The 23,777-nt window shown below is 46.5% G+C and overlaps 4 protein-coding genes across 5 annotated transcripts; 3 read left to right on the forward strand and 1 right to left on the reverse strand.

The window, feature by feature from the left end:
* Positions 1–118: 118 nt before the first annotated feature.
* On the forward strand, positions 119–4,247 carry LOC120694552. Of its 2 annotated transcripts, XR_005683539.1 has the most exons (13): positions 202–532; positions 645–732; positions 1,036–1,135; positions 1,222–1,295; positions 1,384–1,452; positions 1,582–1,659; positions 1,933–2,057; positions 2,501–2,573; positions 2,814–2,872; positions 2,957–3,334; positions 3,437–3,539; positions 3,611–3,940; positions 4,100–4,247. XR_005683539.1 is itself a non-coding variant. In XM_039977715.1 (12 exons), the coding sequence occupies exons 1-12, from the start codon at positions 444–446 to the stop codon at positions 3,812–3,814; spliced, it is 1,440 nt and encodes a 479-aa protein (XP_039833649.1). In that variant the 5' UTR covers positions 119–443; the 3' UTR covers positions 3,815–4,247. The 2 variants fall into 2 exon arrangements, 1 of the variants encoding a protein (XP_039833649.1); XM_039977715.1 differs by having other exon boundaries at positions 119–532; positions 3,611–4,247.
* Positions 4,248–4,406: 159 nt separating this feature from the next.
* On the forward strand, positions 4,407–7,188 carry LOC120694553 (dnaJ-like protein MG002 homolog). Its single transcript, XM_039977716.1, has 5 exons — positions 4,407–4,759; positions 5,139–5,213; positions 6,133–6,272; positions 6,422–6,559; positions 6,663–7,188. Exons 1-5 carry the CDS (start codon positions 4,516–4,518, stop codon positions 6,879–6,881), a joined length of 816 nt encoding a protein of 271 aa, XP_039833650.1. The 5' UTR covers positions 4,407–4,515; the 3' UTR covers positions 6,882–7,188.
* Positions 7,189–8,007: 819 nt separating this feature from the next.
* LOC120694555 lies at positions 8,008–9,208 on the forward strand. The gene is made up of 5 exons (XM_039977722.1): positions 8,008–8,155; positions 8,269–8,300; positions 8,386–8,723; positions 8,800–8,881; positions 8,980–9,208. The coding sequence occupies exons 1-4, from the start codon at positions 8,110–8,112 to the stop codon at positions 8,822–8,824; spliced, it is 441 nt and encodes a 146-aa protein (XP_039833656.1). The 5' UTR covers positions 8,008–8,109; the 3' UTR covers positions 8,825–8,881; positions 8,980–9,208.
* Positions 9,209–17,234: 8,026 nt separating this feature from the next.
* Positions 17,235–22,401, reverse strand: LOC120694556 (probable inactive receptor kinase At5g10020). The gene is made up of 3 exons (XM_039977723.1): positions 21,311–22,401; positions 18,224–19,894; positions 17,235–18,016 (listed from the first exon to the last, which is right to left on the reverse strand). Exons 1-3 carry the CDS (start codon positions 22,230–22,232, stop codon positions 17,436–17,438), a joined length of 3,174 nt encoding a protein of 1,057 aa, XP_039833657.1. The 5' UTR covers positions 22,233–22,401; the 3' UTR covers positions 17,235–17,435.
* Positions 22,402–23,777: the final 1,376 nt, after the last annotated feature.

Genomic DNA, 23,777 nt, shown 5'->3' on the forward strand with positions numbered 1-23,777 from the left:
AAAAGAACTAGATTTTTTTGTGTGGGAAATAAAAGAACTAGATGCACTATGTCCGGAGTTGTCAGGGCCTCAGGGGCTTGAGAAGAACTCGTATACGCCCCAAGTTCAAGTTCCGTTTGCTGGCCCGATCCAAATCGTGTGAGACGAAAAGTCGAAAACAGTCGTCGCCGTCTTCCTTGTCTCTGCCCCCCCCCCCCCCCCCCCCCCCCCCCTGCTGGGTTTTCCTCCCACGCAGGAAAATTATCTCTTGCACGCAAACGACTCGCACGGTAAACACCTCGCATCTCTTGGGCTCCCGGCTCGACGGCACGGCGACGTCAACGGCGGCGAGCCACCACAAACCTGGCTGCCTCCGGTGATCTAGCCAACCCCGGAGCCGTCAAAGGATAGCCATAGGCCCACAGCCAGCCCGTCCCCTCCGCTCCCGCCGAATCGGGGCGAAGATGATGGCGTCCCGGCGGGGCAGCGGCAGCTGCGCGCTCTGCGAGGGATCCAACCTCCCCTCCTGCTGCGCCGCGTGCGTCAACGCAAGGTAGGGCTCGCCTCCTCCCATCTCCTCCCCGAAATTCGGGTAAAGGTTTCGTCTTTCCGGCGGATTTTCTCATGCTCCTGCCGCTGTTGGATTTGGGATGGTTTTTTCGCAGGCTGGTCGAGTACCACACCAGGCTGCGCATGATGAGGAGCCTCCGCGACTCCCTCCAAGCCCGCATCGCCGCGCGCCACGAAGCCAAGGTTGGTTTCCCGTTTCCCTTGCCCCGCCCCCCTGACAGCCCGCTCCAATTCTGTAACCAATTATTGAGTCTCGATTTGCAGTCCGCTTGGAGTCTATATCATTTAGTTAGTTTTACTGGGTTAAAATATAGCTTGGGGGCAAATAGCTTGTTGAGTCAAGATGAGTATAAACCTGAACCAAGATATGATGTGGCCGCAATAACTATGGCTGAGCATTGAATTGCTGTGGTATTTTTGTTGTTAGTTGGGGAATTTGTGCTGAAAGATTATAGTTGTCCCCTTGTTTGGGTATTTTCTTGACAGAGCAAAGCGGATCAGCAGAGGATCTGGAGAGTGAGCAAAAATCAGGATATCATGGAGTTAAGAGATCGGCTCACTGAGTTGAAGAGAAAAACTGCAATAGGTAGGTCTATCTCTTCCGCACTGGTAGATTCTGTTAGTTCTTACTGGTGGGTTAGTGATGCTGAGCTCTGCTTATTGTTTTCACAGAGAGGACCAAAGTCCAGCAGTCATCGAGTGATCTCAAGGCACAAACAGCATCGGTGAATTTGGCTTTTGTCACGGTATATATACTATTTCAGTGTTTATTTAAAGCAAACTCAATGCACATATATCTTTTTGACCCTGTATATACTTGCTTCTTGCTGTCAGCTGAAAAAAAAGCGAGCTGATGCAGTGACAATGCACACCAATGCCATGAAAGTCACACAGATGACTCTCGTGAGTAGATATGCCCCATCTTTTCATACTTGATCGGTCCACTTAGCAAGTCTTGCATACTATCTAAGCTGTGTTATGTCTATGTTCATTATCCCTGCTGAATTGAAATATTTTGTTCTTTGTTGGCAGATGGCAACCACCTCCGAGTGTCTGAAAATGCAATCAAAATATGTAAAACAACTTTGCAGATTGTTTCCAATGCGACGAGTAAGTTTCTACACGTATATATGCTTTTGAGATCCTTGGTTGGCAATCTCACCTGGCAAGATTCACTTTTGATCACATTCGGAGCATATAGTCTTTTGTAGTTATGTTATTATGTTATTTCCTTTGCATTCTCCCTTGTGTGTTCTATATTTCATTACCTGAAATGAGGCATATCTTATGAATACTTTTTGATATTCTATAATATGATCTGGATTGTTTAATATTCATTAATGCTTACATAAGGATTTATATTATACATTTCTTAATATGTAGGTTATTAAAGAGGGAGAAAGAAAAGAAGACTACAGCGGTCCATATGATTCCATATGCGGGGTACGTCTTCCTCGTGGTCTCGATCCACATTCTGTTCCAGCAGAAGAGCTATCAGCTTCTTTGGGGTAATACTTTGCTCTGACTCCTACAAATTATTGTCCTAATGATTACATTCTCTCATCCAGTTATATAATTGGATTGCTTTGCTCTAAATGGTTGGAATGACTTGATGAACGGGGTGTTCCTGTAGGCATTATTATGTGATCTTCTAAATATCACCTTTATGCATGCTTTCTAATTCTTGTAAAAATATGTTGTAGAGTTTCTTGCTTCCGAACCTTCACAAGTGCTGTCTGGACCATAGAAAAATGTTATTAATTTTCATTAGTTTATATGGAAATCAATTCATGGCAAGATAATATATATATGAAAACTATTAGCGCCCCTTGCTATCAATAGCCATTTGAGAAGTTGAAATATTATATTTTGGGATGTAGAGTACACAAGTTCCAAGATAGTTTCTGATTTTAGCTCTGAATTAATGGAACCTAAGTTTCTTATCTTTCAGGTATATGCTACATTTCATCAATATTGCAGTTCGTATCCTATCTGCGCCCACTCTTCATGTATCAGGCTTTAAGGTAAGATCCAATTCACTGCCTGAATCACACATTGGAGTCATTGCAAGGCAACTTCAATTGATTAGTCCTGTCAGTTTAATTGTATGTATCTTCACCTGTCCTTTTTATGTAAATAATGCGCATGTGTATTCTACTATTCTTCAAGTTGTACTTGTTTAGATGTGTGATGTGAATGAGTAGCACGGTGAAGGCTACCAAGTTGATCCATTGGCTAACATATTTGTAAATGTGATATATTAGGGTTCATGCTCACAAATTTGGCAGCGGAGTTCCTACTGGAGTACAAGACAGTCCCAGAGGTGCTGCATCTAGGAAAAACAGCAGTCTCTATCATGAACATATAAGACTTTTACTAACGTGACATTTCTTTTGTTTCTTTTCAGCAAAGTTTACCCACTTTTCATACCTAGGAAAAATGTATGCACAGGTGGTGAGGAAAGTTCATTGACTGAAAGTGGTTCTGCTAACTTTGGTGTTGACTCTATGGATTCTGTAAAGAAACTCTCTTTTGATTCGAAGAGAAGCAATAGCTTCAACTTTTCTGGTGCATCCTCCCACTCTATGGAAAGGCATCAGTATTTGCAGAGAGGAATATCACTATTGAAGACAAGTGTTACCGCCATTACTACCTACTCTTATAACTCACTGGGCTTGGATGTACCATCCAATCTTTCTACTTTTGAGGCGTTTGCAAAGTTGCTCCATATGTTATCGTCATTAAAGGCCGTTCGAGCTGCTTTTGAATCGAACATTGCTTCAAGGTAGCATATGCTGTTTCATAGTAAATAACGATGCATTCTGTGATCCCATATGCTTGGTCGTCGAAAGGGGTAAAAGAAACTGATCATGTCTGTTGCTTCCAGGTCAGAGAAGCAAGCACAGCAGCTAAACAAATCGATTTGGAAGGCAAGCTCGGACTTATCATCGGAGAGCAGTTTTATGGACAGCATTCACACCGCCATCATGGTAAATTTCCTCCTAGTTTGCTCTTACTTGCATTGCATGTAAACTTCAATTCAATTTTGTGTTGTTATCAGCCAAGCACTCTGGACAACCTCCTCCTGAACTCAAATGAGAGCTTCCTGTACACCGGTAAGCTGGTGAAGTACGGTGGCGTGCCAGACAGCATCTTGGATGGCTGGGATCTGGTAGAGCGTCAAGTCCTGCCGCCTCCGCCCTCGCAGGCTGAAAATGTCGCGCAGTGGGAAAGAGCTATGTATGCTGGCACCAAAAAGAAATGACTTGTATCTGAAGACCAAGCTGATTGAACACTGCAAGAGCTTCAGTTAGATATGTAACTGAACATCAGGTTCTGGTTCATGAACAGTACAGAACTAACCTCACCCTGTGGCTGTTGAGTCATCCACACTAGTTACTGTGTTCGGCAGCTCCAGCAGCCTCCAGCCCAACAGTGTTTTCCTCTCACACCGCTCCAGCACTAGCTTCCAGCCACCAGCCAGCCAATAGTATTTTTCTCTCATACCACTCCAGCCACCAGCTCTGGCTCCAGCCCAGCGAAGAGAGTGACTGCAAACTTTAGAGAAGAGCATTGTAGGGTAGGGTTTATCTGCTGCCAGTACATGTACATCCCTGTAAATTTGTAAATATAGCTTTTATATTGGTTGCGAAGTAATAAAATGCCTGGAATGCTGATGTTTCTTCCTGAAGTGAAAATAAAATCTTTTACATACGCTGCAAGAATGCATCGATGCAACCAGCACATAACAGAAAAGAATAGGAACCCAGTAACACTTTGTAAAGGACAGAAAAAGAAGCCATATTTGAGAAGAGAAGTGATCCACGTGTGCAGTCGACGTGTCACCATCAGGAGGCTTTCCCTCCATTCCACCACAAACCCGCGGACCTCCGGCCTCGCCTCCGCGGCTCCGCGCCCCTTCCTCCTCCACGCCCTAACCCTAAGCTACCCCCCTCGTCGCCGGCGATGAGCAGCCTCCGAGCCATCTCCTCCCTCCTCTACATCTATTCCTCATCCGCCGCCGCAGGGCGAGGCGCCTGGCAGCTGGGGTTCGCACCGGCGCTCGGCGGGAGCTTCCGGATCCCGTCGAGTTCGGGGCCGCCCGCGTTCGTGCTCGATGAGGTCGCGAGGGCGGCCGGCGGGGCGCGGAGGAGGGCATCCACGCGCGCGGCAAGCTGGGATTCGGAGAAGTCGCCGTACGAGACGCTTGGTACGACGCTATGCTGTCGTCTGTGAGCGCGATAGGTAGAGTACGGGTTCGGAATTAGGATTTGTATCTGGGCGTTTGCCGTGTTGAAGCTTGAGATCTACTTGTTGTTGTTCATGTGACGCTGATCTGCCCATCTGTCAATGGCTTTGGTCCAGTGGGGCTTCACCTGATGTTTGATTGCCAATGTTGGATCATTTGATCCTTATCAATGTTCGATCATTTGCTTTTACCATACTCTGCTGTGCCCCTGTTTTGTGGTTTGACATGTCCTGTTACCTGTGCATCAAGAACTTTGAATTTGACCTGTTACCTGTCTATCACGAACTTCGAATTTGAGACGAGGCTAATGCGTGTTCTTTTTGTGGCATGTGGTTCGAAGAGTTGGGCAGGGATGCAGACGAGGAGACCATAAAGACAGCATACAGAAAATTGGCTAAGTTCTATCACCCTGATGGTCAGTTTATTTACCTTTCTTTATTTCTCCTATAGAGCACTTCTCCATACTGCATTCAGGTGTTACTTGATTAGTTGATGTTTCCTTACCTGAAATTCACATGCTCCTACCGACATGATGGATAGCTACCACTCTGTTCTGTGATCGCATTATATTTGTCACTGACCTGGTTGTCTGCCCCCAACATGGTTCATGCACAACGCATCGTCGTCAATTCTACAAACTTGTGCACTGTAACTACGCTTCACAATATTTGACTCTCGCTTGAAATATTAAATCAGATTCGAAAATCTTGTTATCTGTAAGTTTATGTGCTGTGGATCCAGTAGTAAAACGTCAATTGCTTATGCGTTGCAAATAGCAAATCAGAATAGCTTTTTTTCCTTGAAGATTTGTGTATTCCTTTGTCTTATAGCATCTTTTACCCAGCATTTGCTAATTTTCCATGCATAAATTTGTCATTGCAAATGAATACTTATCTTGAGATGCAGCTGTAGTGCAATAGAGTTTGTGTGTATATTTATCTAGTGCTGCAGTGATGGTGCATTAGTGTTCCTCACCTTGTGGACTTGTGGTGGACTAATGATCAGAATCTTCCATTCATGATTATGTAGCATACATAAATACCTTAATTATCTTCTTATGACCTACTGCCTGGAGAATATACACTAATATATAAACTGTGTTTTTGTATTTTCAAAAAAACTATATAAACTGTACATTGATCAAAATACACCTGGCAAGTAAAGGCTGTGGATGGCTGTAGTTTAATGACAGCTGAACCAGTCGATTGTGGTAGGATTAGTGTCATAGGAATATAGGTGCAGCTACCCTTTTTGTGGATTCATGCTATTTCTCACACGTAGTGAATAAAAGCCATCTTCATTTTATTCCATCTGATTATGCCATTAAATTACAGTTTATGATGGCAAGGGAACCCTTGAGGAAGGGGAAACTGCTGAAGCCCGTTTCATCAAAATCCAAGCAGCATATGAGCTGTTGATTGATAATGAAAGGAGAAAGGCATATGATAGTGAGCATCATGTGAATCCAATGAAGGTATGTATTTCCTTGGCCCACATATTATCATTTCATTACATGCTACTATCTGGGAATTTTTTTTGTGTTCGAGAAAAAATACATTACATGCAGTTTGAAAGTTGCACTACATTCCTGCTGTTCTGAAAACTGACTTCTCTTTGAACCAGGCTTCTCAGGCATGGATGGAGTGGGTAATGAAGAAGCGAAAAGCTTTCGACCAACGTGGTGACATGGCTGTGGCTGCCTGGGCTGAGCAGCAGCAACGCGAAATGACACTACGGGCACGGCGTCTCTCACGCTCAAAGGTGATACTAAATCATTACACTGATCCTTCTTGTCATAAAAAATCCCACTATCCTCATGCTCTGTGTGTCTATCTGAATCCGCGCTTCAAAATACTGAATCTAGGTTGATCCTGAAGAGGAAAGGAAGCTATTTGCAAAGGAAAAGAAGACATCTATGGAATTCTACAGCACAACTCTGAAGAGACATACCCTTGTCTTGCGGAAGAGGGATATTATGCGCAAGAAGGCGGAGGAAGACAGGAACAAGATCAGTAGACTTCTAGCGGCGGAAGGGCTTGAGCTGGATACAGATGAAGATGAAGACAAAACCTTTTTAGGGTAACACTTTTGATACTTACCCCTGATTTATTGCTGTCCTCCATTCCATCAACAGTTGAAGATCCAGTCACAATGATACACAAGGCAGAAGAATTGGCCTCATGGGAAACCCTAAAGCCTGGAGATTTACATGGAGAAATGTTGTATCAGAATATAACCCTCTCGGTGCGAAGTTTAGTATTTACGTGGGGAATAGTAACATCCACCGGACGCTAGAGCTGTAGTAGGGCTGTACAAGCAAACTCTTGTAAATGCAAACTATCTTGAAATGTAAACTTCATGGGATGGATTGAAATCATCTGTTGATGAGTGCTGCTGGCTGCCGTGACCGAGTGTTTTTTTACGAAAGGTGCAATATCCTCCGGAGCACGGCCGTGAAGCCCGTTGTCATTCCAAAAATTGGTTATGGTCCGTGCCAATTGCGATCATTGTGCATGCTTTGAATAATTCTTGCTCGGTTGGTGACAGATTGATCGGCATGCCCGTATAAAGTTTGCTCGGCTGCGCCCATTTGAACCAGAGCCAGCGAATTCTGGAATCTGGACACGGCGGCAACATGCCATTTTGGACGAGAAACATGTCTCTCCAAGAGTTTGGCAACGAAACGACCAAGAGTTGAGCCCTGTTTTCCCAGTGCACGGAACGGTCCTGTTCTCCCAGTGCACTGTGCACGGGACGATCAGCGCCAGCACCGCAAGGTCATGTTGGATTGGACCCCACCTATCATTGGCAGTTTAGCAGTATGGTGTGGTATGGCTGTGAGTCCTCTGCGCTCTGGCAGCGAGATTCTAAGAACGACCCAAGTGAATGCCAGATGGGACCGGAATCTTGTGGGCCACCATGTCAGAAACATATAGCCATTTCATTTTATTATAGATATAGTTAGTACAAATTTTTTTTGTTCCAGACGATTATTTTTTAAAATACGGAAACAATTAAATATAAAAATGGAGAGAGAAAAAAAATCAGGTTTGAACGACAAGCCCGTAGCCGTAGGCCATGGCCAAGCAGGAAGAGGAATCTTGGAGACGTCCCTTTCACCTTTCCGTATGGCAGAGCAGAGAGAAGCACCGAGCACGGGTCCTACTCCTACGGTCCTACCTCGCGACCTTCCCTCTTCCTCTTCCTGTCCTCCACTTCTCCCCCGTCCCCACCCTTCTTCCCAAAACCCCAGCCTCTATTCTCCGCTACCACCCTTTCCCCTCTCCACGGCGCGCACGAGCCTCTCTCCCATGGCGGCGGCGGCGGCGGCGGCGGCGATGGCTGCGGGAAGATACGGTACGTGTCTCCCGCTCCCTCCTTCCCCTCATCTGGTTTCAGCTTCTTTTCTCCACCGTTTAGGTGTGTTTTCTCCTCCTGAAACATCTCTCTTTTGTTTCCCCTTTTCTCAGTTCTAGCGCAGTTCGTTGACGTGGCGGCAAGGGTGAGTTAATTCTCTCGCGCGCGCGTTTTCTTCTTGTGCATCTTTCTACTCCTGCTGGACTGAACATTTGGTTTTTCTTTCCAAGGCCAAGAAGAGTGCTTTGCGCCCAACATTCCTGGTCATGCTTGTGCTGTACCCAGTTGTGATCTTTTTCACGCTTGGGGTTCGCATTTCGCATCTTGAAGCTGTGAGCTTAGTCCCGTCTGGTTCCGGTGGCCTGACCTTCGATGGAGTCGTCTTCTTCCGCACATGCATCTCCTTCATCCTGTACTCTCTGATCCATGCATGCCTCCTAGCCTACATGATGGTGCCTCAGAGTGCTCCTGGTGCGCCCAGGATGGCAAGAGCATTCTCGTGGTTCGCTCCCCTCACCTTCTGGTTGTGCTCATTCTTGTACTTCTACACCTACGCGGACATGACCAGGTATTTACTGTTTTCTTGCAATCTCAGATTGTTATTTTTTTTTCTTCCTTAAATTTTCCATTTTTCCCATCTCTAGGTACGGCACCCACGTCTCCGATTGAATCGCCATGGGAGTCGGGTCTGTTGGCATTCTGGCCATCACCTTGTTCCTCATCCGTGTAAGTTATCTTACCTCAACATGTGGTTTGATCATCTCCAATTAGGATCTCGTTTGTTCTAACCCTGCTGCTGCTGCTGCTGCTGCTGCCTTTTTCAGACACCACTGTAGCTGGACAATGCTATCACTGATGGTGATCATGAGGCTTGACGGAGCTGAGAAATAACCTTGGTTTGGTGGTAGATGTAATGCTGATCTAGCTGGAGTTGTATTAGAGAAATTAAACTTTTTCATTTAGGCATGAGTGACTACAAGTCCTCTTTTTATGTAATGGATATATATGTCTATTTATCTATCCTTGGTATTGAACTTATATTTTGCTTGGAGATGGATGTGAGTTTTTTTCTCTCTCGAATGGCTGTGAGTTATTCATTTGCGATTGTTTGTCAAATGCTGCCTATTTCTTGTTTTGTGTTTGTGGTTTGCAGTGGAGAAGCAGTTCAGCAGTAGGAAGAACATGGATCAGCTGACTGATGGAATGATGCAAGAGATGGTTTTTAAAACTGATCGTGCATGGTATTTCTTTTACAAACCTTCCTTACGTTTTGGTACTTATAGGTAAGCAATAATATAGTGATATGTGTTATCTATTTTTATACCATAAACATATAAGAAAAAGCCTTTTCATTTCTTCATATATTATAATGTTTGCTTCCTTAGTTTTGTATGAACTATCAAGCACTTCAACACATCTAACTAGTAGTGCATGAACAATATATTGCCAACAGCATGTTTTTTTTTTTTTTGCCTTGCTCCTTTGTTTCGATTTTAACCTTCACCCTTCTACCTGCTATAAACCTATCTACTGGATTTTACCCATGATAACTTGAGATGCTGATACAATGTACATCATTAAAAATGCAGTGTCACTAAGGAAATTGTTTTCATCTTGCTTTAGGATTCATTGATTCATAGAGCTTCCTTTCTGTATGGTCAAATTGTGCTAGTGTAATTAGGATCCTAATTCAAAAAATCACGCATATATTTCATTTTATCCCTAGTAATTAGTAAAGATAGTTGTTTGTAATAATTCTTGTATCCTCAAATTCTGCATGTGTTATGCACTTGGGTAGTGACAACAATTTCTCTGGGTTCTCTGAGGAGATTTGCTCAGGGCAAAAGGTTTCACAGATGACTGATGTGCTGATAGTACTTAGTGGGAGCATAGGTATCTGTTGTGCTCCCTGTAGTCCAGGGGCGGAGCTAGGTTACAAGCTGTGGGTGCAGGCGCACCCACAAAAAAATCAAATTACCCTTAAACTTTGATTATATTTGCTTAAAAACCAAGCATATTTTCTAGTCCTATGAGGTGCCGCACCCCCCTCAATTTCTCTCTAACTCCACCCCTGTGTAGTCCATGTCTTAAATGGTTTATTGCCTTCCATCTCAAGCTATAACTGGTTAAAACGTTGGTAATTCATATTATTAGGGATAAATAGATTCAATTGTATGCTATTGTTCGGATCTAAATTTTTCATCCATCTTACTTTTGTGTTTTTAACAATGGTTACTCCTCTGTGCTGTAATGGGTGGTATACGATCTATTTGTTCTGTCTGGTTGAAGATGTTCTGTACTTAAATGCAATCATGCAGTCACTGGTTGAAGTATAATTTAATCGTTTCATTAGTTACTCTTTAGACAGTTCTTCAATTTCGTAGCTTATGGGGCTACTTGTTATGTATCATGGAAATGACATTGGTTACTCTTTAGACGTTGGTTGTCCTATGTATCATGGAAATGACATTTTTCTGCAGAAGGACGAAGAGGTGGCAAATGTGCTGGTAAGATTTTTGCTTGATTACCCACAGCCTTACCCAAGTGCTTTACCATAAGTTCCTAACCTTCACTTAGTTCTGGTTTTTTGAGGGCCGAACTTATTACTGTGACCACAAAACTACGAAGCTGCGAGCATTGATGATAAATTTGTAACAGAATTAGGATGTCATGCTTTTCTAGCAAGAGCTGGTGAATTGATCACCTTATAGTCTGCTAGTAGTTAGATGTGTTAAGATGCTTGCAAGAAGTCAAAGTAGGGCATGAATAAATACAACCACAATTAACCAACATGCTTTGTTTTCCTTGCTAACTTTTTTATTGTCTACCTGCTAGCATCTTGTTGGCTTTTACCCCTGTTAATTCATTATCCTCATGAGATGTCCAACATGAAAAGTCCACCATCACAAGGAAATTGAATTCTTCTTGTTGTTTGATTTATAATTTTATACTGCTTCCTTTCAGTATGGGCAAATTGTGTATGTGCAGAAATTAAGATCCTAGTTCAAGAATCTTCTGAATGTTTCATTTTTTCCCCAAAAAAGATGGGGTTGTGTATCCTCAACTTCTGAAGTTATCTTGGTCCGTATTGTGATGAGATTTGCTCAGAGCAAGAAATTGCCATCTATGACTGCTGACAATGCTCAGTGAAAGACTAGATATTTGTTAACATCTGGAGCTGTTAGAAAATAGTGATTCAGACAGAATTTGAGAAGCACAAAGTAGATACTCCTTGTTCATGGCAATTATGTTATGCTTGCATTTTTTAATTTGTGTGAAATTAAATAACATTCATGATCACACCATACCTGATAGAACTTACCATTTGTTTCTTATGTAAGGTTTCAGGGAACACCAATGTTTCTTTATGGAAAACACTGTATGTTGGTGATGCGATTTCACCTTAGGTGTTATTTATCTGATCTGTTCCCTGGACCTTTTTGCCTTAGGCTATGTATATGTTCGCTCTTTGTATGACAATGGTAGATCTTATGATCCTAAAATCACTCTTACTTTTAAGGGGTCATGTGCGTGAACTTATGAAATTAAAAGAGTTGCAGTTGCTAGAACTGTTGCTGCATAAGAATGTTGATTGGAAGCCAATTGTGGAAAGTTCAGTATATTGATCTTGTAGCAAGAGGCCAACCAGCCCAACAGAAATCGGCCCAACTCCAGCCCAAGAGCTTGAAGCTATACCACACGGCTTGCTGCTCTGCTTGCATGTCTCCCAAGTCTCTGCATCAACAAGTGTCGTCTCCCGGTGCTTCTAGACGCGACAGCACAGAGCACACCACCTCGCTGAAGCATCTCGAACTTTCGCTGCCTCTCACGGCCTCACCCCATCCCCTTCCACCCTCCGCTCTTGGGCAAGCATAACGCTCAGCAGCAGCACGCTACGGAGAACCAGCACATCTCTCGCAACTCACAGTCCTCCATCGAGTCGCAGCAGCGCCGAGCAAGGGAGGGAGGAAGGAAGCCATGACGGAGCTGTTCACCATGGCCGTGACCACTGACCAACCTCCTCCACCTGCCGGAGGTGCTCGAGTGCTCGACCCCCTCGCCGCCGCGGATGACCACCGCCACTCGGGCGGCCACCATGGCGCGCACCATCACTGGCACGCGCGCGTCCACGGCCTTGGCAGCGGCGGCGGCGGGCATATGTGGACATCGTGGAGACCCCGGCAAGTACGCCTTCCTGGTCGACGTCCCGGGCCTCTCCAAGTCGGACGTCCAGGTACGCGGGCGCCCGTGCCGGCTACTCGCCGCTTCTCGTGCCGAGCAGCAATTGCCTGACCTTGGCGGCGATGCCTGTCCGGCCCACACGCCGACTCAGGGCAACACAAAAAGGATCTCCTCGACGCAGCTTTCGCGGCCGCTGCCGGTACTCTCGACTGTTCCCCACTGCCGGAGCCGCGCCGCCTCGGACGCACAGACCGATTTCGCGGGCGGTCTGAAGAAGAAGAAGGGCGCGACCATAGGCGAGGCGGTGCCGCCGGTCCCCACCAGCGGCAGCTTCCTGGCGTGGGCGCGCTCCGTCGCGTACTGCGAGGCGCGGCTCGGGGTCTCAGCGTCGCGTGGGCTGTCTGTCGTCTGCAGATGCTGCGGCGTGGCTGAGCAGACCCGAGAAACCCCGCGTGGGCGAAGATGTCGTGCAGGTACGACAGGCGGGTAGGAAATGTACGGTGAAAAAAAAATAAATGTTTTTTTTGGCAAAAACAACATGCTGCTTCTATATGTCTAGATTTCCTTCCCCCTTTCTCGGATCCAGCGTGAAAGATAGGATGGATCAGATTTAAGTGCGAAAAAATTTCAATTATTTTTTATCTTTACAATAGAAGATATAGATAAATAGGTATTCATCGTGACCCGCCCCTAGGTGAACCTGAATGTGGCTTTTTTTTTGTTAAGATCAACATCGTATTTTCCGATGCTCTATGTATTGCATTTAGAAACTTTCAAAATCCGTAGCAACTCACGGACATAGATCTAGTATATATTCAAAGTCGTTAGTACAAAACAACTAATAGATCGACACTTCCAAATACTATATAAATTTTTTTAACAGTCAGTCCATCAGTGTTCGTTCATCGACTTTACGATAATTTTGAATCTGGAGAGGATCTTGAGTGCACTTCACAATGGTCCAGATGATGGTAGCCACCAAGAGTGCACCAAATATGTTTAAAGAGTAGGCTATGACTTGTAACGACCGATGCTTCGTCTGACCAGCATAAGCTGAGCCCATCACTGCTCCAATGGAAAGAGCAAAAACGAACATATATAAGAACCAGAACTGCAAAACAAATAAGATGGTAAAAGTAAGTAAATAATATCGACAAACGATTTTTTTTACAAAAATCAAGCAAATCATCAACTATTTTTATTGTTACAAAAATGGCCATCTAGAGATAAAATTTTGCAAAACAAGGTCACGTATCAGGGGTTGATAGGACGGTGAAAGTATGCCGTGGCATGCAGCTCTGGCGACGTCGTACTGCTGCCTGCTGGTCGTCCTCGAAGTAGGCCGCCGTGTGCTTGTGGTACCAGTGGTTGCCCACGCCGTGTGCTTGCTCGTCCTCGGAGTACGCTGCACGCACGTATATTAATTGGGGCCAAGGTCGGGATCGATCGGTTTTGTACTAGTATGTGCAAAGCTCGAGCCAGCGTGAGGGATGCAGTGACATGTATAGGGTGAAATAAAAGAGCCGGCTCCGATTAGGTGACGGTGTCACAATAGTCGGAACCGCGTGGGATTCGGACTCGAGCGAGCGCGCGTGCCAGGGCCCAGGGGCGGCGCCGTACACCCCCTCGCTCGCGCCCGGCGCCGCCGCCGATCTACGGCCGCGGCGAGAAGGTGCCTACCAACCCTTGCGTTTGGTAGTAGCAGCAGCAGCAGCAGCTAGCTAGAGGGAATTGAGCAGAGTCCAATCTGTCCATTCCACTACTCTGCTAGGGCCATGTTTGGTTGAATGCATCAAAACTTTTTCATAAAAAGACGAATGCATGCATGAAGTACTAAACGAAGTTTATTTGCAAAACCTTTTTAGAAATGGGTGTAATTTTTCGAGACGAATCTAATGAGCTCAGTTTCATCATGATTGGCTACAGTGATGCTACAGTAACCGCACTCAATCATCTTCCAATCGTGCGGTCAAAGACCTCGTTAACTAGAGCAACTGCTACAGTACCATAGTTGTGGAGGTAATTTTGTAATTAGATTTTATTTAATATCCCTAATTAATGGTCAAAGTATCATTTCTCTCTCATCAAAACTTTTACACACCTAAACCAAACATGGCCTAGATTGCGTACCAAAACTCACGAGGCGGTCGCAGCAAGTTCCTCGAAGCATGTTCCGACTCAGACCCGGGCTATCGACGCCGATACGAACCCGAGCTTCTCGAACCCACTGCCCCTCTCTCTTTATTTCTTCTCGGCCAGCACAAAATCGATCAAAAGGCGCCAGAGTCGCGTGCGTGCGTGCCTGCAGCTAGAAGAGGCTTCTAAAGTATGGAACACCAGCAGCCGCCTCCTCAATCTGCCATCACCCACCAAGCGGATTGCGTCGTTGGCGGAAAGCTGCTACTAGTAGCCACGGGATCAGCGACCACCACGTCGTGGACGTGGATCGTCTGGTCGTCAATGTCGCCTGCCGTGACGCTGCAGCAGATGCTGATCACGGGAGGAGCCCCACAGGCCGTGCCGTGGACGCCAGACCCCAAGACAAGAGCGACGACGACGACGGAGCCGGCAAAGATTATTGCTGCTTGGTGTGCACGAGCCCATGAGATGGGTCGCCGTCGGGATCTGCGGCCACCGTGTTGTATGCAGCAAGTGTATGGTGCGCTCCCGTTTCTTTCAGCAAGACAGGCGCTGCTGCGTCTGCAGAACCCATTGCACAAATGTTCTCGTTGCCAAGGCTGATGATGATGGTGTATATGCCCGAGCAGCCGCTCTTTGCAACTTGCTGCGACTTGCCGCCGGTCGGGACGGCCGCGTGGGCAACTACTGGTACCACCGCGACACTGGAGCCTTCTTCGAGGAAGACCCATTGGAATAGACACGCGCAGCGGGTCGCCGAGGCATGCGGCCGACGTTGATGCGACACCGATCGAGGCCGCGCAGCCCCAGCCAGCGCCGCTCAGATCGGCCGGCCACTGGCTGGCTAGCGTATGCGCATGGCCTGGTTGGAGCCCGCCGGCCGCTAGCGGCGGCGTAGCAACGCGCCGGCCGGGGGCCGGGGGCGCGCACTGCTCGCCACGTCCCACGGGTGGTGCTCGCCTGCGTGCGAAGGCGATGGTCAGGTTAGGCGGGAGGTCACCTCTACTGATGTAGCAATAGTCCCTATGTATATGTTTGGATGGCAGCAAGGGCAATCGGTTCGGTGCTAACTTAGCTCAGGCCACGCCGGCGAGGCGACGAGGAACCACTCCACCCGCCGGCAATCGAGCGAGCCTGTGGTGTGGCGGTGATCGCTGCAGGCCGGCCGCCACGTCCGGCAGCAAGCAGGCGAATATATCAGTTTTAACAGCCGCCGTGTCCTGCAGCAAGGAACTCGATCACAAGTCCGGCGGCGGCGGCACTTCATCAATATCCCTGGAACCGATGAGCGGAGCCGATGCATAACTCTTTCATTAGCATGTAAGCCGAGCACTGTGAGCCTCGGTGGGAGCCGATCAATCCGCGTGGGAGCTTTGCGATCAGCAGCGTCGGATTGCTTGGACGTCCACGCGGCGCAAATCCGGCCAGGGCTGCACGGAGGGCGATTTGCAGCCCTCCTGCACCCCTTTGTACTGTTTTTTGACCGTTGTTTCTTTCGCTTTTTGCTTGTTTAGCCTTCCGTGGCTCCAACTCCTCCTTTATTAATAGAAATGGACACACTCGTTCGTTCAAAAAAAAAGAGAAAATAACCGTCAAGAAAATATATCATGTTTTGTCTAAAAATTAAATAAAGATCATCCATGACTAATGTCTACGTACGTCATAAACCAAACTACAGTAATTAGGAGTCAAAAAAGGGCCAAAGCCCGAAAAGTATCGTTTGGGTCGGCCCCGCGTAGGGCGACTCAGGTGGAGTCAAAAAAGGACCAAACTACGGTGGTGGAGGAGTTGTTTCTGCTGCATGCAAGCAACACGAATCGATGTGGACAAGTCATGCATGCAGTAAGTGGGACATTAACCTTGGTATTTGCGTGCGATAGGTGTTGGTTGCTTGTTTCATAGGAATGGATAGGTTTAATTTGAGTTGCTTTCACCCGCAAAAAAAAAAAAAGAGTTGCTTTCCTTGGAAGGCGTCCAAAAAGTTGCATTGATCTGGAAGATTCAAGCTGTTAAGGATCAGCGGTAATCATGAACAGGTGCATTTGCGAATTGATGAGATGTGCTTACAAGAGTGCCAATACGATAACTGTTACAGCGCAAGGACAAGCAGGCCCTAACTACTGAACCAAAATCATTGTGGCCCACGAGTCCATGAACCCATGTGTCTTCGTTCTCCCAAGTCTCAACTCCTGCAGCCGTAGGACTGCCCTCCAAAGGCTTACCCGCAACACCATGGCCCCACTTGGTCAGTCTCAGTGCCATCCGAAGTTGGTTCGATGCCAATTGGCGCTACCCTTACCGTCCGTTGGTCATCGGGGTAGCTGCCAGTCCACGGCGAGATGAAGATGGTCACATTCAGAGGCGGGTGGAGAATTTCTGGCCGGGAGAACATGGCTGCGCTCTGCCGGCCTCTCCAGTTTCCACAGCGAGAATTGAAAGCTGACTACAGCATGGACCAGTTCAGCAAGGACCCCTGTTTTTCATTCAATAAATCTTGAGCCAGAATGGTTGCTACAGGGGGGCACTAGATATCCAACACATGCTGCAGCTGCTCCAGAACCACATGTGAGGCCAGTAATAGTCAGGCAGGCCGAAATCGAAGTAACTTCACATACACGAGCAGCAGCAGACCGACAGCAGGATTGCATGTTGCAGCTACAGTCTCGGGGCAACAGGAGCGATGGTGTGCAGCAACAACTAACAACTCACAGGGGAATGCTCAGTGTGAAGAAATTGATGGGTGAACAACAGCAAGACATTGGTGCCGAACTCATGAAGAAAGACGGCAATGGTTGATATCAATCAATCAATGGGTGGATCGAATCCTCTTTACACTAGCAGTTACCAATCAAACAAACCCTGGCTACAAGGCTCTGGAAAACCCACCGAAAAAAATCGGGACGAACAGAGACAGAAAATCGGTTACATGTACACTGGGGAAGGAAACCAAAGGGAAAACTCACACTGTTATGGAACACAGGTCATCGCAGACCGTCTTCATGTTAGGCCTCTCATTTACAGGTAGGATACACCTAAGCGAGATCGCCAGCAGCTCGTCCATTATCCTCGGGGATTCTTCCAAGCCCGTGATGTCCCGGTCAAAGCAGTCAGTTCCCCGCCCTTCCCTGTTGCACATCTGAACCCAGTCAGTTAGATCAACAGCACCAGATTGGCCTGAGATGATGTCTCCTGCACTCTTCCGCGTCAACATCTCCATGACAATCACCCCAAATGCATATACATCAGACTTAAACGATGGTGCGGGCTTGGCTGTGTTTGCCAGTTCTGGGGCTCGGTACCCTAGTGCTCCTAAATTCAGTATTTGCTCAGCAGTGCCACTTGGAGTCATGAACCTATGGAGACCATAATCCACCAGCTTCGGAGACAGGTCAGGACCAGTCAAGAATATATTAGTTGGCTTCAGATTGCCATGGGGCAGGCCCTTTTCATGGTGTAGAAACTGGAGGCAGCGAGCTAGGTCAATGGCGATTCTGAGCCGCTGAGAAACTGACAGACGGGAGTATCTTCTGGGAGTTGACTCTGTATCACAGAAGATTACAAAATCAGTGACTGGAAGTAAATCTTAAGTCTGGTGAGAAATGACTAAAGAATTAGGCGCGATATCTTTGATATATATAATAGTGGAACGACATTTTTTTTCTCAAGGAAACAATGTATATCAACCTAACAAACAAACAAAATCAAGAAAATCAGTGCTTAAAATGAGGATAAGCGTGAGGTAGTTACCATAAAGGTAAAGTGCCAAGCTATCTCCATTAACGTAGTCAGAAATAATTAATCTCTCTTGCTCCTTAGGACCCCAGTAGAAAGCTCTCCATGAAACTATATTTGGATGTCTGATAGTGCCAATCCTCTTTACCTCCTTAGTGAACTCTTTTTTATGCTTCACAAGACCAACACGCAGCCATTTCACAGTCAGGACATGGCCACTTTGTAGAACAGCCTTGTATGTTGTTCCATGACTGCTCCTTCCAAGAACCTCCGCTGGTGCACGTGAGAGGTCCTCAGCTGTGAAAACCAAAGTGCTGTCCACGAAAATCAATTCTCCAACCAACCGATCTGGTGAGTATACTTCAAAAGCTACAGGTTCCTCATGGAATCTAGAGTCAGCAAAGTGTGGTGATGTTGGCAATGCAGCCCGTGGAGAAGACTCTCGAGCCTGTACTGCAGCAGAAGTCTCAGCCACACCTGAGCTTGTGGATTCAGCAACCTCCTTTGGGTCGGTGTAACCATATTCCACAGCAACTTCAGCCAATAACTCTTTCTGGGCAGACATAGATCTAGCTGCAGCCGTTAAGAGATGATCATTTGAGAAACTTGTTTTACTTGGTATAACATTATCTTTGGGCGACTTGAACAGATTTGGACGGCTTATTCTCCCCTTTAGATCCCTGATGGTAATCTGACCTCTAAATCCATTTCTCCCACAAAGCTCTTGAGACCTGACCACATAGAATGCTAAGGCTATGAAGATCACTAGCAAGATTGCTCCAATGCAGCCAACAATAAGAGCAACTCGAACACCTGCCTTATGCCCGTGAGTTGTTCGGCTCTGAGCAACTCCAGTGTAATCATCATTTCCAGCAGGCAGACCATCTGGGAAAACTAACAGGTCGTTTCCAGGTCGGAAGCAAGATAAAGGGAACTTTTCAACACTTTTGGGAACAGTTCCTTGTAAATTATTGCAAGATACATTGAATAACTTGAGACCATTTTGAGGCATATCTGGAATTCTGCCTGTGAGGTGATTGTGTGATAAGTCAAGATACTCCAGAGCTTGAAGCTTGCTTATCTCACTGGGTATCTCCCCAGACAACTCATTCATCGCAAGAATAAGAAACTCAAGTTTTTGCAAGTTGGAGATATCTGGTGGCAATGGTCCATTCAAAGAATTACTGGACAGATCAACAATCTTGAGAGCAGGTTGAGATGAGAGAAGTATTGATTCTGTTGAATGGGTGCTCTGAAATGGAATAGTTCCAGTAAATCTGTTTCCAGAAAGATTTAACACTGTCAAAGCTGGTGACATGAAGAAAGTAGGCAAAACAGATCCCTCAAGTGCATTCAGACTGAGATCAAGGACAGAGAGCTTTTGATAGGTTCCCAAAACGGAAGGAAGAGACCCAGACAATGAATTGTTCCGCAACTTCAATGAGACTAGGTTCTGAAACTGGGCCACGTCATTTGGGTAGCTTCCCTCCAGTTTGTTCGAACTCAAGTCAATAACCTCGACAATCCCGTCCCAGGAACGCAATATAGCTAGCTCCCCAGAAAATAGGTTTCCGCTAAGATCAACTGAGGTACACTTGCCAACAGTGGCTGGCAATGATCCTGATAGAACATTGGAGGAAAGATTCAACACCTTCAAAGTTGTAGAGTTCACAATAGGCAGTGACCCTGCAAAGTTCAAGGGCACAAGTGTCATTTAACGGCAAATGTACATAAGTAGAGTATCTGTAAATGACTGTGACACATGCAATTGGAATAGTTAAACAAGCACATGATCAAATGTCGAAATAGGTCCAAATCTCTGATGTATATACATTTCCAATAGTCAATCTCATGTCATGGTATTGAAATAATTTGTAAAATTCTTGATTGAACTGTGAAAGTCATGATAGCTGGCTCAGATCCAGCAACAGGTCTACATTAGAAGAAATCAAGAGCCAACATGATAGTTGGTTTAATAGGCAAAAAATGTAAATGTTTACTTCACTTATCAATCACCAGACACCAGCTGTCAGAAAATAGTTGGTTCCAACCTAGGCCCTGTTTAGATTCGACCCCGTAAACTCCGTAAACGCAAAAAAAACGTCACATCGAATGTTTCAACACATGCATGGAGAACTAAATGAAGTCTATTTACAAAACTTTTTGCATAGATGAGCTGTAAATCGCGAGACAAATTTAATGAGCCTACTTAATCCATGATTTGCAACAGTAATGCAACAGTAACCATCCACTAATTATTGATTAATCATAGATTAATTAGCATCATTAGATTCGTCTCGCGATTTACAACCCATCTGTGCAAAAAGTTTTGTAAATAGACTTCATTTAGTACTTCAAATTAGTAAGATTCCTTTGCAAAAAATTTTTGCAACGGAACTAAACACGGCCCTAATACTTTTCTTAGTTACATACACTCTGTTCGCTGGGCTGGAGCTGGAGCTGGTGGCTAGAGTGGTGTGAGAGAAAAATACTATTGGCTGGCTGGTGGCTGAAAGCTGATACTGGAGCGGTGTGAGGAAAACACTGTTGGGCTGGAGGCTGCTGGAGCTGCCGAACAGAGTGATAACTAATCCTTGCTGATATCGCGGATGCTGTAAAAGCAAACACATGACTAAAATAGGAGGAAAAAATTAATTCTGAAAACATCAACTGCAAGCCAGCATGCATGCAAGTAAAAGGATGCTGACCATATCCATCTAAAGGAAAACGGCACACTTTCTACACAACGACAAGCGACATTGATGGAAGAGCCTGTTTTTATTTATGCTCATCAAATCATCCAAGCAAATGGAGTATTCCAGATTTAAGATGCAGTGATCATTTTGCAATGTCGTCATGATGAACTCATTGCCATCGGACATGCATGTCTACGAATGCCACCAACGTCCACGATCTGATTTGCAGCTTGTAATTTTAAGAGGCGTAGTTGGGGAGCCCCTGGCCATCCACGTCGTCAAGGAAATTAAACAAAACAAGAAACAAACTAATAGCTCACCACCACTCAAATTATAGTGGAATTCCTACTCTGATAGATCACAAATTCAACGAGATATGCACATTTCAGTAGAAACGGGATGGTACCTGAGAAGCCATTCCTGCTGAGATCAACCTCGACGAGCCGCATCGAATTCTGGAGAAGAGCCTCGGGCATCATCCCAAACAGCCCATTGCCAGCAACCCTGAAAATCTCCAGCGAGAAGCACGCATCGAGCCTCGGCACTGTCCCACCAAGCCCATTGTTGCTCAAATCAAGGACCGCCAAGTTCTTGAACGCCCCCACTGTCTCATTCCGGAAGAAGCCACCGCCCAGCTTGTTGTGGCTGACGTTGAGATACTTGACCGTGTTCCCGATGCTGGTCAAGCTGTCCAGCTCCAAATCGACGCTGCCGGTGAAGAGGTTGTCGCTCAGATCGATGTACTCGGCATTGCGGAGCTGAGTGAGCAGATCCCCGGCATTGCCCCAGAAGGAGTTGTTGCGGACGTCGATGCGGCGCAGGTTCTGCAGCTGCCGGATCCCGTCGGTGGGGAAGCCGGAGGAAAAGTTGTTGTGGGAGAGGTTGAGGTGGACGAGGCCGGAGAGGTTGGCGAGGCGGCCCGGCATGGGCCCGTAGAAGCGGTTCCCTGAGAGGTCGAGGTGGCGCAGCGAGGATAAGGAGCCGATGGCGGGCGGCAGGCGACCGGAAAAGGCGTTCCCGGCGAGGGAGAGGTTCTGGAGCGCGCGCATGCCAGCGAGAGTCGCCAGCTTGAGCTCCCCGGAGAGGCCGAGGCCGTCGAGCGCGACGCCGACGACCGCACCGCCGTCGCACACCACGCCGCGCCACGCGGCGGGGCAGCCCCCGGCGCCGTTGCCGGCCTCGGTGGTCGCCGGCGGGGACCAGGACCCCAGCACGGGGTCCCGGTCCCGGTCCGCGATGCCCTTCTTGAACTCGAGCAGCGCCGCCACGTCGTCGCCGGCGGCGCCCCCGGAAAGCAGCAGGAGAACGAACGCGAGAAGAACAGCCATAGATGCGGGGAGGAAGTGGCGATAACTACCTAGGGTTAGGGTTTGTAGGAGGCAGAGGAGGGGGAAGGGGAGCTGGTGGTGGCGGCCGCCATTGGAGATGGAGAGAGGTGGTAGTGAGGTGTGAGAGAAAGGCCAAATTTTTGGAAACGGGACGGGATGGGTGAGTAATAACAGGAGAGAGAGAGAGAGAGAGAGAGTACAGACTGGAAAGTCACAGGTGGTTGTGTGGAGTGGTAGCAGTGGTGGTGTGCTTAGTAGTTTGTTTAAGCCTAGCTGGGAGACTGCTGGGTCCTGGTGTTTACCTCACTGTTTAGACTGTTACTGTGGGCTGCATGGATACGTTCAGTTTTTTTTTCTGGGCTGCTACCGCACATGTAGAGTAACAAATTTGCTTTTTTTAGTGAATAAAAGAATGCTAATATTAGCGATTTTCATATTCATTTTTCTTGTTTTAGTTCTTTGGTTAGTTTTGTTCTTTTTTGCGGGTAGATTTGTGCTTATTGTCTGCTTCTACTATGGTCTATAAACAATCACCTACTATTCTTTATCCAAACCGAGTGTTTCAGATAAATAAATAACAGCAAATTGGATAATTGTCATGTATCCATGCATCGTTTAGCCTGTGACTTATGAACACAGTAAGTAATAAATAAAAAAATAAACAACCAAGAAGGCAAAGATTGCGCTCCCATCCCATTCATCCAAATCAGAGGGGGGGGGGGGGGGCAAAAGAAAACAGAAAAGAATCTGCAAAATGATGTGTGCAGGCACCGGGTATTGGTAGGAAAGTAAGAGCCCCACATGCCCCTAGGCTGTTCAGTCTTTGACCCCTTTCCTCCAGCTCAGGTGAGCTGCCCCTGCCTGGCCGGCTTTCCTATTCCTCCCCTCACCTCACCTCCATATGCTTTCTTCACTTCTTCTCTTTCAGGCCACTCAACAGGCCAAGCGGGCCAGCTGCCACATCAAGAAATTCAGAACGAAGCCGGGGGGCAAAATCAACGCGTATCGAATTCACAATTCTTTTTTTTTAAGAAATCGAATTCACAATTCGGGTGACGAGGAGGACAGGTTGACGTGGTGAGAAATGGATACTCATTTCAGAGAGGCGTACGGGCCTTAGATTCAGGAGCCTGTCCAGCCACTGGAGATTTCTTCTGTACCAGGTCGATGCAGATCAGAGGAGAGGCTCTTATCCATCTCTCCGGAAGCTATGAAAATTTGCAAGACAGATACACAATGTTCTTTTTTTAAAAAAAAAGTTGCATTAATTTGCTCACATAATCGCTCAATAATCTTTCAGCTAAATGTAATCTATATACGAATTTTTTATATACAAATTATTAAGGATGGCAGACAGAAGAGAAGGAGAACAGTGTATGACAGGTCCCCTAATCCAAAAGGGTTCTAGAGACGACACCCTAATCCGGGAGAGGGGATGCCTACTGTTAGGAGGAAAATATGCCCTGAAAATGACCGCGTGTCTCGTATCCATCAATCCGGCGAGCGCGATGGACGTTGGGAGCCTGGCCTGCCCTCGAGTCTCCT

This window comes from Panicum virgatum, chromosome 2K, assembly GCF_016808335.1.
Source record: "Panicum virgatum strain AP13 chromosome 2K, P.virgatum_v5, whole genome shotgun sequence".
Taxonomy (NCBI): Eukaryota; Viridiplantae; Streptophyta; class Magnoliopsida; order Poales; family Poaceae; genus Panicum; species Panicum virgatum.

Coding starts and splice junctions, on each gene's coding strand:
- LOC120694553 (XM_039977716.1), top strand. CDS start 4,516: ATGAGCAGCCTCCGAGCCATCTCCTCCCTCCTCTACATCTATTCCTCA. Junction 5,214..6,132: donor TAAGTTCTATCACCCTGATG/GTCAGTTTATTT, acceptor ATTAAATTACAG/TTTATGATGGCAAGGGAACC. Junction 6,273..6,421: donor ATCATGTGAATCCAATGAAG/GTATGTATTTCC, acceptor TCTTTGAACCAG/GCTTCTCAGGCATGGATGGA.
- LOC120694552 (XM_039977715.1), top strand. CDS start 444: ATGATGGCGTCCCGGCGGGGCAGCGGCAGCTGCGCGCTCTGCGAGGGA. Junction 1,453..1,581: donor AAGTCACACAGATGACTCTC/GTGAGTAGATAT, acceptor CTTTGTTGGCAG/ATGGCAACCACCTCCGAGTG. Junction 3,540..3,610: donor GCATTCACACCGCCATCATG/GTAAATTTCCTC, acceptor TGTTGTTATCAG/CCAAGCACTCTGGACAACCT.
- LOC120694555 (XM_039977722.1), top strand. CDS start 8,110: ATGGCGGCGGCGGCGGCGGCGGCGGCGATGGCTGCGGGAAGATACG. Junction 8,156..8,268: donor GATGGCTGCGGGAAGATACG/GTACGTGTCTCC, acceptor CCCTTTTCTCAG/TTCTAGCGCAGTTCGTTGAC. Junction 8,301..8,385: donor TCGTTGACGTGGCGGCAAGG/GTGAGTTAATTC, acceptor TTTCTTTCCAAG/GCCAAGAAGAGTGCTTTGCG.
- LOC120694556 (XM_039977723.1), bottom strand. CDS start 22,232: ATGGCTGTTCTTCTCGCGTTCGTTCTCCTGCTGCTTTCCGGGGGCGCC. Junction 19,895..21,310: donor CAGCAGGAATGGCTTCTCAG/GTACCATCCCGT, acceptor TGAACTTTGCAG/GGTCACTGCCTATTGTGAAC. Junction 18,017..18,223: donor CTTGGCACTTTACCTTTATG/GTAACTACCTCA, acceptor TCTGTGATACAG/AGTCAACTCCCAGAAGATAC.